Consider the following 18,185-nt stretch of genomic DNA (forward strand, 5'->3'; position numbering starts at 1 on the left):
ACTTGCCTTGCTGGTGCGGAGAGGATTGCCGCGGTATATGCTCTTGTTGGTTCTTCAGAATTGAACGTACTCTTGCCAGGATTTTTCCCAGTTCCTTGACTATGTGATAGGCCCTATAAAACACTCACTACTTTCCCTGGGGACAGATAATAATGCTACTTTATATTCTTCATCCTTCTAAAGGGGCAACGGAAATCAATGCACCCCCTACAATTTCTTAAAGGGATACTGTCATGGGATAAACATTTTTTTCAAAATACATTAGTTCCAGCAGAATTCAGAAATCCATTTCTCAAAAGAGCAAACAGATTTTTTTATATTAAATTTTGAAATCTGACTTGGGGCTAGACATTTTGTCAGTTTCCCAGCTGCACCCAGTCGTGTGATTGATAAACTTCAGTCACTCTGTCCTGCAAGTTGGAGTGATATCACCCCCCCCAGCAGCCAACAACAGAACAATGGGAAGGTAACCAGATAACCGCTCTCTAAAACAAGATAACAGCTGTCTGGTAGATCTAAGAACAGCAATCAATAGTAAAAATCCAGGTCCCACTGCAACACATTCAGTTACATTGAGTAGGAGAAACAGCAGCCTGTCAGAAAGCATTTCTCTCCTAAAGTGCTGGCTCTTTCTGAAAGCACATGACCAGACAAAATGACCTGAGATGCACCTACACCCCAATATTACAACTTAAAAAAAATACACTTGCTGGTTCAGGAATTAAATTTTGTATTGTAGAGTGAATTATTTTCAGTATAACAGTGTATTTTAGAAATAAAAACCACATCATAAAAATCATGACAGAATCCCTTTAATGGTTTTGTGAACCTCACAAGACACCGACATGAAGGCTTAACAAGTGCAATGCTGGTGTTTATTTACTGCTATTTAATAACACTAGAAGAACATTTTCATCTTCTATAAAACTGACTGGTTGTGTATGTGGTGTGTAATGTGCCAGAGATGTGTTAAAAGCATATTCATCTTTTCAGATTAATGCTAAACCTAATGTTATGGCTTCCATTGGAGCTTTAGTTCCTCAAGAACTGGCATAAGACAAAGATTCAGACCTTGAACCCAACACTTTTGCTTGGCTCTTGATGGATCATCTGAAGCAACAACTTTAGTTGAGTAGGACATATCTTTTCATGGGCATCAAATCTAGTCTGACTTTTTCTCTATTTCCTACTGCAAGAGGAGACAGTAATGGGTTTTGACAAAGAAATGTTTCTTTTACTCCGTTTTCGTGTTATATAAAATTGATCAGAAGACCTCAGTTGTGTATATAGTGTGTAATGTGCCAGCAATGTGTTACAAGCAGATACTGTTGGAGCTTTAGCTCAAGAACTGGGATTAGACAAAGATTCAGACCTTGAACTCAACGCTTCTTCTTGGCTCTTGGTGGTTCATCTCAAGCAGCAACTTTAGTGTGGGACATATCTAATCAGGGGCATCAAATCCAGTATTTCCTTGTCTCTTACTGAAAGAACTCATTGAACCTGACCATATATACATGGAGACAATAAAAGTTCTTTTTTATGAGAGCTTTTTGCTTTTGAATGTAACCCACCTGTAGATGTCTTACTCACATCTCACCTCAATTTATCCTTTAATGCCATTGTTCTGTTTGTCTAAATATTCACCACCAAAGGATGTTTGACTCCAGTAAGTGGCCAGTTTATACCCTCTGCTATTTCTATAAAATATTCATGCTTCTTGGTCATTACCACATCCATTTTGCAATTTCAGAGGTTTCTTCAATCTCATTTTACATTGTAAGATGGTATGTCTTTATCTTTTTGATAATCAAGGTCTAAAATAACATTAGTGGCCTCCCTTTGAAACCCAATGCCTTAATAATGTTATTATTGCTAAGAATGGAAATAAGAAATGGTGCAGACTGCAACTCGTGGTACTCAAGATGAGCTTTAAACCCCCCCCCCCCCCGCCATATTCCACTCACCCATCTCTATCACTCTCAGCTTGAAATAACCTGAGATAATGAACTGGTTACCATGCAACAAGAGCCAAGGTCTTCCTCAGCTCCTTATCAGATGGCAAGTGATCTCTGTAGTTCCATATTAATCAGTTTTTGCTCTCTCATCATTTTTGATGATTCAGATGTGACAAAGGTATCCTCTTGTAACTACTTTAAATCTTGGCTACACACAACTGACTTCTGTTCATGGTGGAAATATTGTAATAATACCTGTATAGGTTCACCAAATCCAGCTGAACCTAATCGCAACTCAATGTAAATCATATTAGAACAGATTTTGCAGAAATTTAAAGAAATAATTTGGTGTGAGAGCTTTGCATTATATGGCTTCTGGTGACTAGTATTGCCTTACCAACGATGCTTGATTGTTTTTATGAATTAGAAGACTTTCTGGAGCTGTTTAGGCCTCTGTAATTCTGCACAATGCATTTCAATATTTCAGGAACTTAATAATCTGTTGGTTTTGTGTGCACAGTTTCAGCAGATGGAGGGGCTGAGTCTTCTGCTTTGGTTGATGACAATGGGAGTGAAGAGGACTATAGCTATGAAGAGCTTTGCCAAGCCAATCCCAGATATCTGCATCCAGGAGGAGAGCAGCTAGCAATTAATGAGGTGCGTATTCATACTGTTTCATCCAGTTACTTAGGTACTAACAGAAAAAGGAAAATATCTACCCTGAATCCTTTCTTGTACCTTCACTGACATGGAGTAAAGTCATGTCAATCCACATGCAATATTATCATTCAACCATGCTGGTGTTATTACATTTGTTAGCCTTAAAGGAGAACTCAAGCTTAACTAAAAAAAAGTAGCCTAGATATGTTGTACATTATGTTTTGTGCTTCTGTGCCAGCCCAAGGCCACCACAACCCTTTAGCAGTGTTTCCAAAGATGCCCCAGTAGCTCCCCATCTGCTTTTCTGCTGATTCACTGCACATGCTCTGTGCTGCTGTCACTTACTGAGCTTAGGGACCCACTCACAATATACAGTACACATAGAATAGAAATGTCACAATATAAGACTGATTAATAATTAATACAGATAATTACTACATGGCAGCACAGAAACCAGTGCAATTAGCATCAGAATTGAATAATCAGCCCTGTAGCATCAGCTTATATTACAGACCAACCTCATTTTCTGCTGGATAATTAGTGACGACCCCTAAGCTTAGCTTCTCAACAGCTGCTCAGAGCCCACTGAGCATGTGAATGTTGCAGACTCTTTCTAAGATGGTGACCCACTGTGACGGATTTGAAGTCCTGGACCATTGCTGCTATTGACAAGCTGGATCTTTAGACTGGTGCAATAAGTTCAGAATATAAAATATGGCATTTTTAGCCATATTTATTTTATGGTTTAGTTCTCCTTTAAGATATTGACGGGCTATGCGCATTCTCCACCAGTCCATTTGTGCAGCCTGTGATAAAGTTTAAAAGAAACCCTCATTTAAATTCTGGTATCAAGTTTTTTTGTTCACCTCAAAAATGAACATTAGAGCCTGCCCTAGGGTACTTGCTACAGCAAATGCACTCTTAATCTTTCATTTTGTTGTCTTTTAGTTGATAAGTGATGGCAGTGTGGTGTATGCGGAAGCTCTGTGGGATCATGTCACAATGGATGATCAAGAACTGGCCTTCAAGGCAGGAGAGGTCATCCATGTTCTCGAGGCATCTAATAAGGACTGGTGGTGGGGCAGAATTCGGGACCGTGAGGCCTGGTTTCCTGCTAGCTTCGTACGGGTAAGATCTTCAGTCCATGTCAATGTCTGTGTAACCCACTTTAATGGTTTCTGCCAACTCATAGATGTAAACTCTTGCTTTCTATATTCTGCAGAATGCTAATAATGAATACACTTCAGCAAGCCTTTTCTGTATCTTAATCCTGAACAGTAGCTCATTTAGTCATCCATTTCCATAACTCTGCTACATGGAATATTCTAGAGTATTTTTCCCTTCTTAGGAAAGAGAATGGAAAGATTGTGTTTTTGTCCTTTAGTTACGTGTCAACCAGGAGGATGTATCTGAAAACTCTTGTAGCTTCCATGAAGAAGATCATGACATGGCTGTTTCAAAGTCCCGCCACAAGAACGCTGAGAACATGGACCAGATGAGGGCTAATGTAGTTCGGGAAATAATGGACACAGAGCGGGTCTACATCAAGCATCTAAAAGATATATGTGAGGTACAGTTCAAAACCTATGTTTGCACCTGAAAACATATGATGGAGACAGACAAGCTTATAATATAGTCTTCTTGTGTGAGGCCCATGTAGATGTAGCCAATAAACATTGTCCAGGGATCTTTGGCATAAATGTGAAGGAGGACATGCATTTTTTTACAGGACCTTTATTGTCGTCATTTCTCTTGTCGAGCTTCAAGAATATTAAGATGTGCTTTCTTTTCGTTCAGGGATACATCAAGCAGTGTCGGAAACACACCAGCATGTTCACGGAAGGTCAGCTCAACACCATATTTGGAAACATTGAAGACATTTACAAGTTCCAAAAGAACTTCTTAAAAGATCTTGAGAAGAAACACAACAAAGATGAACCTCACTTGAGCGAAATCGGGGACTGTTTTCTCAATAATGTAAGTTTTACTTTACATTTTAGAACGGCCAACGGGAAGGATCCAGAATAAATGACTCTATCATTCGGTCAAATCTACTTCTGCTGTATGAAAGAAAATGTTTTGCTTATAGGAGTTGTAAAGCTTACGGGCATAGCTTAATATATTGCAAATTAACTCTCTTGCCCAAGTTGTATACAAATAACAGTTGAGGCCAAATATTGTTTTGGGTGTTACTAAACATGTAATTCTAAAACTATAATGTGCACATTGATCATTCCGTCTGGTAATGGACCAGACAAGGTGTATATCCCATGATATAGGGGTCTTTGTTGTTGTGGTTTGCTGGGAAATGCACACGACCTGCAGCAAAAACAGATTTCACAGAAACATCTGGTACACAAGGCCACTCTATTTAACATTGGATGCATCAAAAAGACTGCCCTGTCTTTACCTTATTATAAGGCTACAGTATATTATAATAATCAGAAAAGGAAAAAACATCCCTGGAGTGTATCCAAAAAGTCTATAGTCTCACCAGTATAAACGTGGGGGTCTGGGTGCAAATGCCCCAGACCTATAGCTCAAGGTGGTAGTATTAAACCAAAGAAAGAAGATGGCAGGCACTCACAAATCCCACGGACAGGTAGGTAAAAGAACTGGAAACTTTAACACACCACCTTAAGCATTTCTTGCACTAAGGCACTTAGTCATATGACTAAAAACTGGACTTAGAACTGGAAAAGTAGACAAACACACAGCCTTAATCGTTTCGTGTGCTAAGGCAAGAAACGCGTAAGACTGTGTGTTTATCTACTTTTGGCCTAAATAAAGTTTCCAGTTCTTATACCTGCTTGTCCATGGGATTTGTGAGGGCCTGTCATCTTCTTTCTTTGGTTGAATACAGTATATCATACTCTAGCTAGCTTTACACATTTTCCTAAAGGTGAAGTGCAGTGCAATAGAAAATCGCTTCCCTTGCCTGGTGTAAAAGTATGTGCAAGTAATCTCTTGCAATTAGTCCTTTAATTCCATTGTTTTCATATGCTATCTTTCCAGCAGCTTTGTAATCCATTAGGAAGTGTGTTAGAAGAGAGTCCTTTTCAATATTAATTTCAATACTTGTCTTCATTCTTCTCCAGCAAGATGGTTTTTCCATCTACTCTGAGTACTGTAACAATCATCCCAATGCGTGCTCGGAGTTGTCCAACCTGATGAAGCAAGGGAAGTACCGTCACTTTTTCGAGGCCTGCAGGCTTCTGCAGCAGATGATAGATATTGCTATTGATGGTTTCCTACTGACCCCTGTGCAGAAGATCTGTAAATACCCACTACAGTTAGCGGAGTTGTTGAAGTATACAACTCAGGAGCACAGGTAAATGTAATATTTGTTTTTATATGGTGTAGCCCTCCCTGTACTAGTGGGAGAAGCATTTATGTAGCCCAGTTGTCATTTAGGTTGATAGCACCCTATCTGACCCACATGAAATGTGTCAGATAGACCTCAAAAGGTGAACGATAGAGTTCTGTGCCAAAATACTCCTTCTGGAAATGACTTCTACATGCTGGGCCAAATCTGGATAAACCAAGCAGTTGGTTCCTGGAAGCATAATGGAAGACATTGCAGGCCTACTGGGAGAGGACTGCATCAATCTGGACATCACCCTAAGGAATTTTTTCGAGTCTGCCCTATTGATAGTTTTCAGCCAGATATCAATCAATCCCCATACATGGACAGTTCAGCTCCTGACTTTGTCTGAAGGGTCCAAATCGGAAGCTTAGATGCACCCATGGTATGGCCAACTTTAGTCTAGGTTTCAACAACTGCCACTTGCTTGGATTAATAGCATAGGAGCAAGTGCTCCCTCTTTGGGCCCTAAGAAGCAGTATTTTTCACCCCTTGCAATTGTGTCTTCATCAGTTTTCATAGGGGTTCAGAACATTTGCAACAAGCGGTACAACAGTCACGATATGCATTGTCTTAGAAAAGCTTTTCAGTATAACTCTGTCCTGGATCTTGTCACATTACCAAATATTCTAACCTCTGTAAATGAGGCTGGTTCCTGAATAATATATGGAAACAAGTATGACATGTCTACTAGTCATGTTGTGTTCCCTTGGTGGAATGTTCCGGGACAGATTTCTCAGCTTGCAAACAACGAGCTGCCAGTGCTCCCTTTTCAATTAGGACATTCATCAAGTTTGGCTTTTGCTGTTATTTTGACGTCCCCCCCCATGCTTATTGTTTCCTCGCCATAGAAACGTATGCCTAATTCCCTTTTCTCTTATCAATGATTTTAAGTATATCGTGTGACCGAGTGGCTTCCCTTCGTGTGAGTGAATGGGGTGCCCTGTCCGCTGTACAATGGCAGTACTGTTGCAGTGGGTTTTTGGGACCCAGCAGGGGGAGAGTGTGGAACTAGCCATGTGTGACAGCAACAAAATAAGAGAATTCTTTCACTAGGGGCTCGGGGGTAGCATTTTCCTGACCCTCATCTTCAAGTGCTCTGTTATGGGAAATTAAAAAATTAAAGGGGGGGGGGATGGAATGAATGCATTTGCCATTTACATCTGTAACGGAATGTGATCTGAAAACCCTATTGACATTTGACTGCTGTTAGCATTTGCAGAGATCCCGAGGGTATATTTATAAAGGGAAAGTCACGCTAAAGGGACAATTATTTTTCTGTAAATAAAGCGTTTCTTGGCCATGGTATTCCTATTTCATTTAAAATCGGTCACGCATGGAATTGTCCAGTCTTTGATCAATATTGACACCCAAATGGTGAGCCAATACGGTCCTGTTTTTCTAGACCCTCCAAAATATTGGATCGTTTTAATGACCTGTACAGATCTATCAGGAGAGGAGGACATCCATGGAACCATTCAGCCCTGATAGTATTTCCCAGCCTTCCTGATTGATATCTTGCTGCTCCCTGACCAGGTGTTTGGCCCATAACGCAGGCTTCAACAAATTTCTGACCCCTATGTTAGTACTGGTATGGGACCTGTTAATCAGAATGTTTTCTGGATAACGGATCTTTCCTTAATTTGGATCAGCATACCTTAAGTCTACAAGACAATCATGTATACATTAAAGGGCATGTAAAGTCTAAAATAGAATAAGGCTTGAAATGCTGTATTTTGTAGACTAAATATAAACATGAACTTACTGCACCACAAGCCTAATCAAACAAATAATTTATGCTTTCAAAGTTGGCTACAGGGGGTCACCATCTTGTAACTTTGTTATACATCTTTGCAAGACTAAGACTGTGCACATGCTCAGTGTGATCTGGGCTGCTTAGGGATCATCATAAACAAAGCTGCTTGAGTTCTGCATGGCTGGGAAGTAAGGCGGGGGCTCCCCCTGCTGTTCATAAGTATGATTGTTTCCCTGCTCAGCAGTTAGGGACTGTCTGACAATTCCTATCCACAGCAGTAAATGAAGGGAGAATTTCACTGCATACAGTCAGGTTTCTTATAAAAACGGTACACATTTTTTAATTAAAGTATATTGGAGATAGGTTTCTTTTTCCTTAAAGAAAGTAAAAATTGGATTTTATTTTTTTGCAGTTACATGTCCTTTAAGGGGCCCATTTATTAAACCTCAATTTTTTTTTCTGGTAAAGATTTTTAGGGGGCAAAACTCAAATTTTTTGTGGAAAAAAAGAAACTTGGATTTTTAGCGATTAATCATACCCCAAAGCTGCTAAAAATCTGAAAATACGTCATCTCAAACCTGTCGAGGTCATGTAGTAGTCAATGTCAGATGTCCCTGATGTTGTTTCTTGACATTCTGATTTGTGTGGGATAATCCGAAAAAAAGTGGTTTTCATTCGATTATCTGAAAAAGTCGCGATTTCGTAGCAAAAATTCAATAAAATCAAGTTTTTGGGGGCAAATCATACAATGCAAATTGATGCTCGATTTTGTTGCAATGTTTTGACTCTCCAATTTTTTTGAGAAAAAAATTATTGATAAAGGAGTTCAGTTCATGGAAGGGAGTTTGATTGGATTTGTTTTCATAAAAGAATGTGATTTTTTTTTTTTTTTGTAAATACGCATCTAAATAAACCCAATAGGCTGCTTTTGCTTCCAATAAGGATTAATTAAATCTCAGTTGGGATCAAGTACAAGCTACTGTTTTATTATTACAGAGAAAAAGGAATTTTTTTAAAAAATCCGGATTATTTGGATAAAACTGTCACAACATGTCACTCGCAAGGCACTGGTTGGGGATCACTGGTGTAGGCCATGTTATTGTAGTGGACTAATGTAATAATGCTAGGGTTCCCATGTTTGCTGCTAAAATGTACTGGTGGGTGCAGGGGGTGACATAAAGAGGCTTGGATTGGGATCGAGAGGGGCATGCCTGGGCAGAATAGAGGGGAGTCTATGGGAGACAGAATTTCTGTATTTCAGAGCTGTCTGGATAACAGGTTTCCATACATGCACAATACAAAAACCACTATATTCTAAATGCTAACCTATTATACAGCCAAACATGTCCCTACAGCACAGTGCATAACAGCTGCCATTGCTACAAAAAAAGTTATTGAAGCAAATTACATTTTATATTGTGTTTTTATGAATTTGAAGCGGAAGTAAACGCCCCCAAAAATAATGTTTATTATATGTAACATTTTTTTATAGTACTTTCCTGAACAATTTACATTATTTTTCTGTTCTGCAGCCTTTTCATTACATTTGCACTTTTACGCAGCTAATTTCATGCTTTCTGAGATTAGTCGCTAATGTAGGCTGCATCTCTTGTCACTATGCTACACCCTTTATTATATCTAGCATTCTCCATTCTGTAATATCAAAAGAACTAGGCTTTTGTGGTTTTGGGTAACATATTTGCACAGCGCTGTGACTCAAAATTAAAGTCCACCCATGGTGCTATCTGCAATGGCCAATAGGGGTTATATTCTAACCCGGGTGGGATTAAAACCACTAAGAGGTTACCCCATCTGCCCCTCAATACTACAGTGCTAACTAATTCAGTAAATAAATTGTAGCCTTTTTTGTGCTTTGCGCACTTCATGGGGCATTGTAAATTAGGTCTAATACTGTATGTCCTTCCCATGATTGTGTGGGTTTCCAATGGGTAATCTGGTTTCCTCCCACACTCCAAAAACATACAGGCAGGTTAATTGGCTACTGATTGTCCATAGTGTGTATGAATGAGATTAGGGACCTTAGATTGTAAGCTCCACTGCTTTATATAAGCAGAAAAAGTAATCATCTTAGTAGAGGCAAGCAAAATGGCAGCAGACAGTGTGATATTTACTCCTTTCTGTTCAGTTGTTACTTTGATTTCTAACTGCAATTTGCAAGATGTGAAAATCATATTTCAAGCTTCATCTCGTTTTGTCCTAATTTCTTCCAAGGTGAAAAGTAAATTGCTTTTACAGAGGTGCAAATGTAATTGGAAAGTATCAAGAGTAATTAAAGCTTCCTGTTTATTTTCCAGCGATTACAGCAAAATAAAAGAAGCTTACGAAGCCATGAAAAATGTTGCTTGTTTAATTAATGAGCGAAAAAGGCGCCTGGAAAGCATAGACAAGATTGCCCGCTGGCAGGTTTCCATCGTCGGTTGGGAGGTAAGTGGTACTAGAAATCAGGATTTTGTCTTGCAGAAAGAGTAGGTCAGGAGTCCACAACCTTTTTTTACACATGAGCCACATTCAAATGTAAAAAGAGTTGGGGAGTAATGCAAGTATGAAAATATTCCCTGGGGGTGCCAAATAAGGGCTGTTATTGGCTATTTGTTATCTCCTGTTTAGACTGACAGCCTATAGGAGTCTCTTCTTGGCAGCACACCTAATTTTTATGTAATTAAAACTCGAGGCCTGGAATTTAACAATAAGCTCCTGCTTTGAGGCCACCAAGAGCATCTTAGGAGTTGGTAAACAACATGTTACTCGCAAGCTACTGGTTGGGGATCACTGGTGTAGGCCATGTTATCGTAGTGGACTAATGTAATAATGCTAGGGTTCCCATGTTTTCTGCTAAAATGTACTGGTGGGTGCAGTGGGTGACATAAAGAGGCTTGGATTGGGATGGAGAGGGCATGCCTAGGCAGATTAGAGGGGAGCAGGCCATAAAAGTGGTGGAGTTTGGGTTTAATGAGGGTCATGATTGGGCAGGCATATGGGGCATAACTGGCTGGATTGGGGGTTTAATTAGGCAGGTTATGAGCATGACAACAGGTGACCCCCCCTAAAAAAACTACCAGCAATAACATTACCAGTAGATTTTTATTGAAGATATTGGCCACTGTTTCATGACTAGGCTGGTGGCCAGTACTGCAAATATTTTTCACTCCAGAGTAACTTCCCTTGATTGATTCAGTACTGTAAACGTGGCCATGATAAATGCTGCTGACTCAGCACCTCCAGACAGAGTTAGAAGCTAAATGTAATGCACATAGGGTCCTACTGACCAGTCCTCTTAGTATCTTATTGACTTATGTATGAGACCCTTCAGATGACCTTCCCAACGAGATTTGTATTGGGCAGGTTATAAAATATCATGAAGTATAGAGCATGTCATGGGCCCTCATTAGGATCTGATTGAACAGATTGGCACCTAATTGGTGACCAAATCAGGCAAAGATTCACTTGTTTGCCAGACAAGCATATCTATTGGTGGATGGCCAATTTTTGAGTAATGAAGGATTCTTTGCTTTTCAAAACGTTAATTCATAAATCCTAATGTTGGCTATAAAGAGACAATACTTTAAAAAGAGGGGATTTTTATTTCCTGTAACAGGGACAAGATATATTGGCCAGAAGTTCAGAACTGATTCACTCTGGAGAGCTGACGATGATAATTAAACAAGGAAAGAGCCAACAAAGGACGTTCTTCCTCTTTGACCATCAAATGGTCTTCTGCAAGAAAGATCTGCTGCGCAGGGACATCCTGTATTACAAGGGGCGGATTGACATGGACGAGATGGAGTTTGCCGATGTTGAAGATGGGAAGGATCGGGACTTTAATCTGAATATCAAGAACGCCTTTAAAGTCATGAATCGATTAACAGACGAGGTCAATCTTTTTTGTGCAAAAAAACAAGAGGACAAACAAAGGTGGATCCAGGCCTTCTTGGATGAAAGGAAAAGAGTTCAGGATGACAAAGCTATGGGTAAGCAAGTAATGCAGATAATGCAAGTCACTGATGCCAGGGGTTTCCAAACTGTGGGGATGGCTGCCTTGTGGGGGGGAGGCTGATCATTAGTTAGGGTTAGCTTTGGAAAGAATGTTCTCCTGTAGATACCTTGAAGCTCAACTGAAGGGTTAGATTTGCTGTTGTACATATTCCTCAGTCTAAAGTCAACTTTTCCTTATGCCTGTAATCTTGTTATGAGTTTAGGGGGCCCAGGAAACTTTTGGAATTTTAAAGGGGGGCTTAAACCAAAAAATGGCAACTGAGATGTTCAGGAAAGAAGCATTTTCCAGCAATGGATGTTTGCTGATTGGTTGCTATGGGTAATGTCTTTGGCTCATATTCCGACCATAGGACTGTGTAACCCTCATATTGTGCAATGAAGTTATGGGGAACTCTGGTTTGGAAGCAATTTTTTATCAGTAGAAATGGATGTGCCTTGCCTCTCCTCGTCATTTTATTTACACTTTCACTAATAGCAGTCCACCTCGCTAGAACATGCCCCATCAGCCAAACAATTACCCTCTAATACACTCAAGTTGCTTAGTCTGGGACACACAACACGATTTTTCCGCAGAAGTAGAATATTAGTAGAATATTAAATATCTCACAAAATAAAAGTTTCAGCAAAATTTCTATATTTGCCTTTATAGCAATGCTGAATATATTTTTATGTATCTACAGAGCTCAGAAGTGAACAGGATTTTATTCCTTGATATATTTGTTATCACAAATAAATCTGTTAATTGACCCAAGAATATCCAATAACCAGTCATAAGGTTTATAAAGTAATTTGATGCTGCACCTGTCTGTAGTACAAAGTGATTTCTTTGGGACCCATATCTTAATATAGTCAGAGGCAGCTTCATGTTTCTTGAAAAATGGCAATACGTTTTATTGGAAAAGGATGAGGCATAATCAAGAGAAGACTGAATTTAATTAATAATGGTGCGGCTTATACAACAAAATCTGTTTCATTTTTTAGAGCAGGAGTTTATCTAAACATAATGAAATTCCATGCTCCATGGCAGACAATAATTACAAACAGGACTGCCTGTAATGGGGATGAGATACATTAATGGTATTAGATAAACTGTTAAGTGTTAATTAAAGGCTATTATCCCTCTGTTACTATAGGCACCGTCTCTCCCTACTATACCTGCTATCCCACAGTCACACTCCCTTCCCAGAGACTATTATCCCACTGTTACTATAGGCACCACTTCTCCCTACTATACCTGCTATCCCACAGTCACACTCCCTTCCCAGAGACTATTATCCACTGTTACTATAGGCACCATCTCTCCCTACTATACCTGATATCCCATAGTCACACTCCCTTCCCAGAGACTATTATCCACTGTTACTATAGGCACCATCTCTCCCTACTATACCTGCTATCCCACAGTCACACTCCCTTCCCAGAGACTATTATCCACTGTTACTATAGGCACCATCTCTCCCTACTATACCTGCTATCCCACAGCCACACTCCCTTCCCAGAGACTATTATCCCACTGTTACTATAGGCACCATCTCTCCCTACTATACCTGCTATCCCACAGTCACACTCCCTTCATAGCTTTGTATCAAGTAGAGGCCAGAATAATTAACAAAGCTCAGTAGCAAAGCTGACTTCTTTCAGTGTATTTAGTGGGATCAGCAAAGAGACCCTTCTGGATAACAGGAGTTGGAAGTTTTATTGAGATGGAAGTGTTTGAATCAGTTTATTAGAGTAGTTATTTGGTGAAACGCATTCATGTGTTGTACCTACTGTAGGTATATAGATTTATGCAAGCAGCCAGTATTGCCCCCTTCTCCTTATACTGTTGAGAGGATCATATTTTTGTTGACGTGAAAATCTCTTGCTTACTTTGCCTTCATATATTTCTGCATGCATGTTTGTGACTGTGACAACATGGTCTGTCTTCTACAATAACAGAAAAATGAATGTCTAGCCTCTTATACCAATAGAGTATTCAGCCCAGGTGCTGTTTTATTTAAAAATAGCTGATGGGGTTGGATTGAGCAAAGAATATGTTTGGGTTTTTCAGTTTATTGGTAGCATAGCACTGCAGGCTGTGTGACATGTTAAAAAGCAATACAACTATTAAACCAAAAAATTACTTGCCCTTTAATAGTAAGGTAGAAACCTGGCCATGGCCTATAATGACTTTTTATTAATTTATACCATGCCTTATATAAATGGCTGTATACACATACATTATTGTAAGTTTAAAGGGCACATTCACTTCAGAATTAATACTTGGTACATAGTGAAAATTTAAAATTTTACAATTTATTTTCTATTCTTTGTGATATTTGAATGATGTGCCTGTTTGTTCTGCTGCTCTTCAGTTTGGAATTTAAACCATTATCTAGTTGTTAAGGTCCCACTTACCCTAGCAACCAGGCAGGGATGTAAGTGACACACTGGGAGAAGAGTACGGGTGCGTCTGAATTAGGGATGCACCGAATCCAGGATTCGGTTCAGGTTTCGGCCTTTTTCAGCAGGATTCGGATTCGGCAGTAGCGATCCTAGAGGGGGCGGGCCCTGGTGCGTGACGCACAGCTGGGCCCCGCCCCCCTCCGCATGGCCCACATTGTCAATGGCACGCGGGCTGCCGGGGGACCCTGGGGGGTGCGGGCCCTGGCCCGCTCGCACCCCCTGCTCCCCCGGTAGTTCCACCACTGGGATTCGGCCGAATCCTTCTGCCTGGCCAAACCGAATCCAAATCCAAATTTGCATATGCAATTTGGGGCTTGGAGGGAAATCGCGTGACTTTTTGTCACAAGGAAGTAAAAAATGTTTTCCCCTTCCCAGCCCTAATTTGCATATGCAAATTAGGATTTGGTTTCGGTTCTGTATTCAGCCGAATATTTCGCGAAGGATTTGGAGGTTCGGCCGAATCCAAAATAGTGGATTCGGTGCATCCCTAGTCTGAATATAAAGATAAGCAAGAACACATAAACATGAAATATCTATATTATTATAAATACCCAAAATGATGAAATGACCACACTGAGAGCAGGAATAATGGAGATTTATGCTTTCCCTGTGCTCTGTGTATAACCCTTGTTCTTCATCACAGGGATGGAGATCTCCGAAGACCAAAAGAAGCAAGCAATGCACAACGCCAAGAAATCAAGGCAGGGGAAGATGAAAGGTGAGTGGTTTGTGTAAATACCTTCGATAACCCAACATCACCCGGTGCTTCTGGTACTTGCCATATAAGCGGTTCTTCACCTTCCAACACTATTTTCAGTTCAGTTGGTTTCAGACAGTTCACCAGAAATAAAGACTTTTTCCAATCACTTTCTGTGTGTGACCGTTTTTCTAATATTAAAGTGTAAAATGTAAAATGGGAAATTGTTTTCAATCTGAAAACAATTGAACTGAAAAAAAGTGTTTGGAAGGTGAACAACCCCTTTAAGACGACCATACACTGCCAGATACAGTAACCAATCAAAAGGTGGTGTACAACACCTGATTGGTTGCTATGAGTTACTAGACCCTGGAGCAAACTAAATGCCTTTCATTACATTGCTCTCTTTGTTCTACACCTTGCGTGACACTGATATATAAAAGGCCATAAGTGACATTGTAGACAAGAGCCATAGAAGAAAGTCCTAGTCCCACGCTGGGCATGTCCCAAAGTGATCCAACTTTTTCTGCTTTGTGCCCTGTCTGTACTTTATGGGGTCAACATTCCATCGCTGCACAGAAGAAATGGCCCCTCTGGCAATATGTAACCTTGACCCTCAGACACACTTTTATAATTGACTGGAAATCCCATTGAATTTTAGCTTATAAGCCTTGGTGCATGAAGAGAAGGCAAAGTTCACAGTCAATCAGACGTTATATGTCGGTAACCTTCCTTCCCAGCCAGTGCCCTTCATACTGATTCTTTTCCATCAGGAAAATTTCTCATTGGCAGCCGGTGCTTATTGCTGTTAGCTGCTTCCATCTGATTCCTGAGATCAAGTATCACTGGAAAATAAAGGGGGTTGTAAAAGCGACTGCGTTGTATAGTAGGGTCGCATCTTGTTTATGGGAAGGATTCTGGTTTCAGCACTTACATCGCTGGAGATCCCCAACCTTCTAATCCAGGGATCCCCACCCCAACCTTTTGAACCCATGAGCAACATTCAGAAGTAAAAGGAGTTGGGGAGCAACACAAGCATGAAATGTTCTTGGGGTGCAAATAATTGGCCATTTAGTAGCCCGTATGTGGATTGTCAGCCTACATTGAGACTCTGTTTGACAGTGCACCTGGTTTTTTTACAACCAAAACTTGCCTCCAAGTCTGGAATTCAAAAATAAGCTCCTGCTTTGAGGCCACTGGGAGCAACATCCAAGGGGTTGGAGAGTAACATGTTACTCACGAGCTACTGATTGGGGAGCACTGTAAGCCATTAGGCCAATGCTCCTGTTGAAGGGAAGCTGATGTAGATGTATATACAGATATAAATAGATAGATGTATAGATATAGATGTATATACTGAAGATATTTAACCCTTGTTATCTGTCCTTTGTACTTTTTAGCAATACTTTTTATTCCCTCCAAAAAAGCCCCTGCGATGCTGTGAACCCCAACACATATGCCCCTCACTTCACTCCCCTAAAACTGGTTCTATTGACCAACTAAACCAACAATTGTGCACCTTTCTGTGCAATGTTTATATAACATCATAACAGAAAATCTTGTAAACAATAATGAATAATATATGTGTTGTATTTCACTCTGGGCTAAAAATGAACTTCAAAAAATAGCCCCTTTATTGGAGCTGCCCATAGATCTGTCTGCAGAGACAGGCTTCAATCTCCTATGCGGTCAGCCTAGCTGCTGACTGGTTCCTATCCAAGATCATTGTGCTAAGCACCACCGGCTCCCCTGCACAGCCTGGGAAAGGAGGCAGCAGAAAGGGAATAGATGGACGGGACTAGTAGGGTTTTTGGAGAAATTTTCAAAAAATCAGCCCAAACCAGGGGTGATCCTGGCCCCTCCGCCGCCTGAGGCAGCTTGGTGTTGCAGCCGCCCCCTCCCTGGTGCGCTCACCTTTTTGGTCAGGGGGTCCACGAGGGCAGAAGAGAGGGCCAGGACGCTAGCACAGAGAGCATAATTGCGCTCTCTGCGCTAGAATAGCCGAATTTCGGGTTTGAAAACCAGAAATTCAGCTCTTAAAGTACCAGGAGCGGCATTTTTCCCACCCCTGGTACCTAGTGGGGCGCTGCCGCCTGAGACAAGTTACTCAACTGGCCTCATTGGCGGAGCGCCCCTGGCCCAAACCACGTTTTTTTTTTTTTTTTTAATTTTTAATACAATTCCTTCTATATTTAAATGAGTATAATGCACTGCCACATTCTTGTTTATTCAGAATATGTCCCCTTTAACAGCTTGGTTCACCTTTAAGTTAGCTGTTAGTATGTTGCAGAATGGCCAATTCTAAGCAATTTTTCAGTTGGTCTTCATATTTTTTTTTTTTATAGTTTTTGAACTATTTGCCTTCTTAGAAAGCTTTCAAGTAGGGTTTACTCACCCCATCTAAAAACAAATGCACTGTAAGGCTACAAATGTATTGTTATTGCTACTCGTTATTACTCATCTTTTTATTCAGACCTCTCCTATTCCTAAACCAGACTATTATTCAAATCAATGCATGGTTGCTAGGGTAATTTGGACCATAGCAACCAGATTGCAGAAATTGCAAACTGCAGAGCTGCTGAATAAAAAGCTAAATAACTTGATGTTTGTCTTATTTTCATCCTCAGCTCCTATATATCCATGTTAAACTTTTTTTTATCTGTTGTTCCTCCCCAAGGAGTATCTTACAGTGGAGTTCCTTCTCATCAGAACTTGCACCCGATTCACCAGCGCCACATCACCGTGCCTACCAGCATTCCCCAGCAGCAGGTATTTGCACTGGCAGAACCCAAGCGCAAGAATTCTCCCTTCTGGAGCACAATCACCAAACTTACCCCATTCAAGAAATAAGACTCAACACTGAGAAGCCTCTAAAACTGCTGCCCTCCAGGTGGCGCTGAGTTGGGTCCTGGGTATTGCCAGTCAGTAGCTGGCAGACGACTGGAACCCTGATCTAAATGAAGAACTGTTTTCTGGACTACAGAATTCTGCATCCAAGCACAAGTTCAGCATTTCAAGGTCAAATTCCCTTAAACGGAGAATGGAAATCACTGAATTAAACAAGAGATAATGAAGGAACAAAGCAAATGAAGAAATGCCAAAAAAATGTGAAATAACTTGACGCAAAAGAGGGATTTATTGTGCCGTGTGTAATATAAGAATGTTTCAGTATAAATACTTCTAGTGACTATTTAATTTATTGCTATGGACTGGCTGAGCTTGATTTAGGGGTGTTTTTAAAACTGTAAATATTATTGTTTTTTGTTTTCATTTGTAATGAAATTGGCCAGATTA

The 18,185-nt window shown here is 40.3% G+C and overlaps 1 protein-coding gene across 4 annotated transcripts in view; it reads left to right on the forward strand.

Annotated features, from left to right (window-relative positions):
- The window catches only part of LOC108708716 (spermatogenesis-associated protein 13), a 52,905-nt gene extending 34,720 nt beyond the window's left edge, over positions 1-18,185 (forward strand). For all 4 annotated transcript variants that reach the window (XM_018247722.2, XM_018247723.2, XM_041582664.1 and 1 more), the window contains 9 exons: positions 2,476-2,612; positions 3,564-3,743; positions 4,000-4,185; positions 4,413-4,592; positions 5,714-5,946; positions 10,051-10,180; positions 11,352-11,724; positions 14,838-14,912; positions 17,569-18,185. In XM_018247722.2, coding sequence (XP_018103211.1) covers positions 2,476-2,612; positions 3,564-3,743; positions 4,000-4,185; positions 4,413-4,592; positions 5,714-5,946; positions 10,051-10,180; positions 11,352-11,724; positions 14,838-14,912; positions 17,569-17,741 — 1,667 coding nt within the window. In that variant the 3' untranslated portion in view covers positions 17,742-18,185. The remainder of the gene's footprint in view (positions 1-2,475; positions 2,613-3,563; positions 3,744-3,999; positions 4,186-4,412; positions 4,593-5,713; positions 5,947-10,050; positions 10,181-11,351; positions 11,725-14,837; positions 14,913-17,568) is intronic.

Source organism: Xenopus laevis, chromosome 2L, assembly GCF_017654675.1.
Source record: "Xenopus laevis strain J_2021 chromosome 2L, Xenopus_laevis_v10.1, whole genome shotgun sequence".
Taxonomy (NCBI): domain Eukaryota; kingdom Metazoa; phylum Chordata; class Amphibia; order Anura; family Pipidae; genus Xenopus; species Xenopus laevis.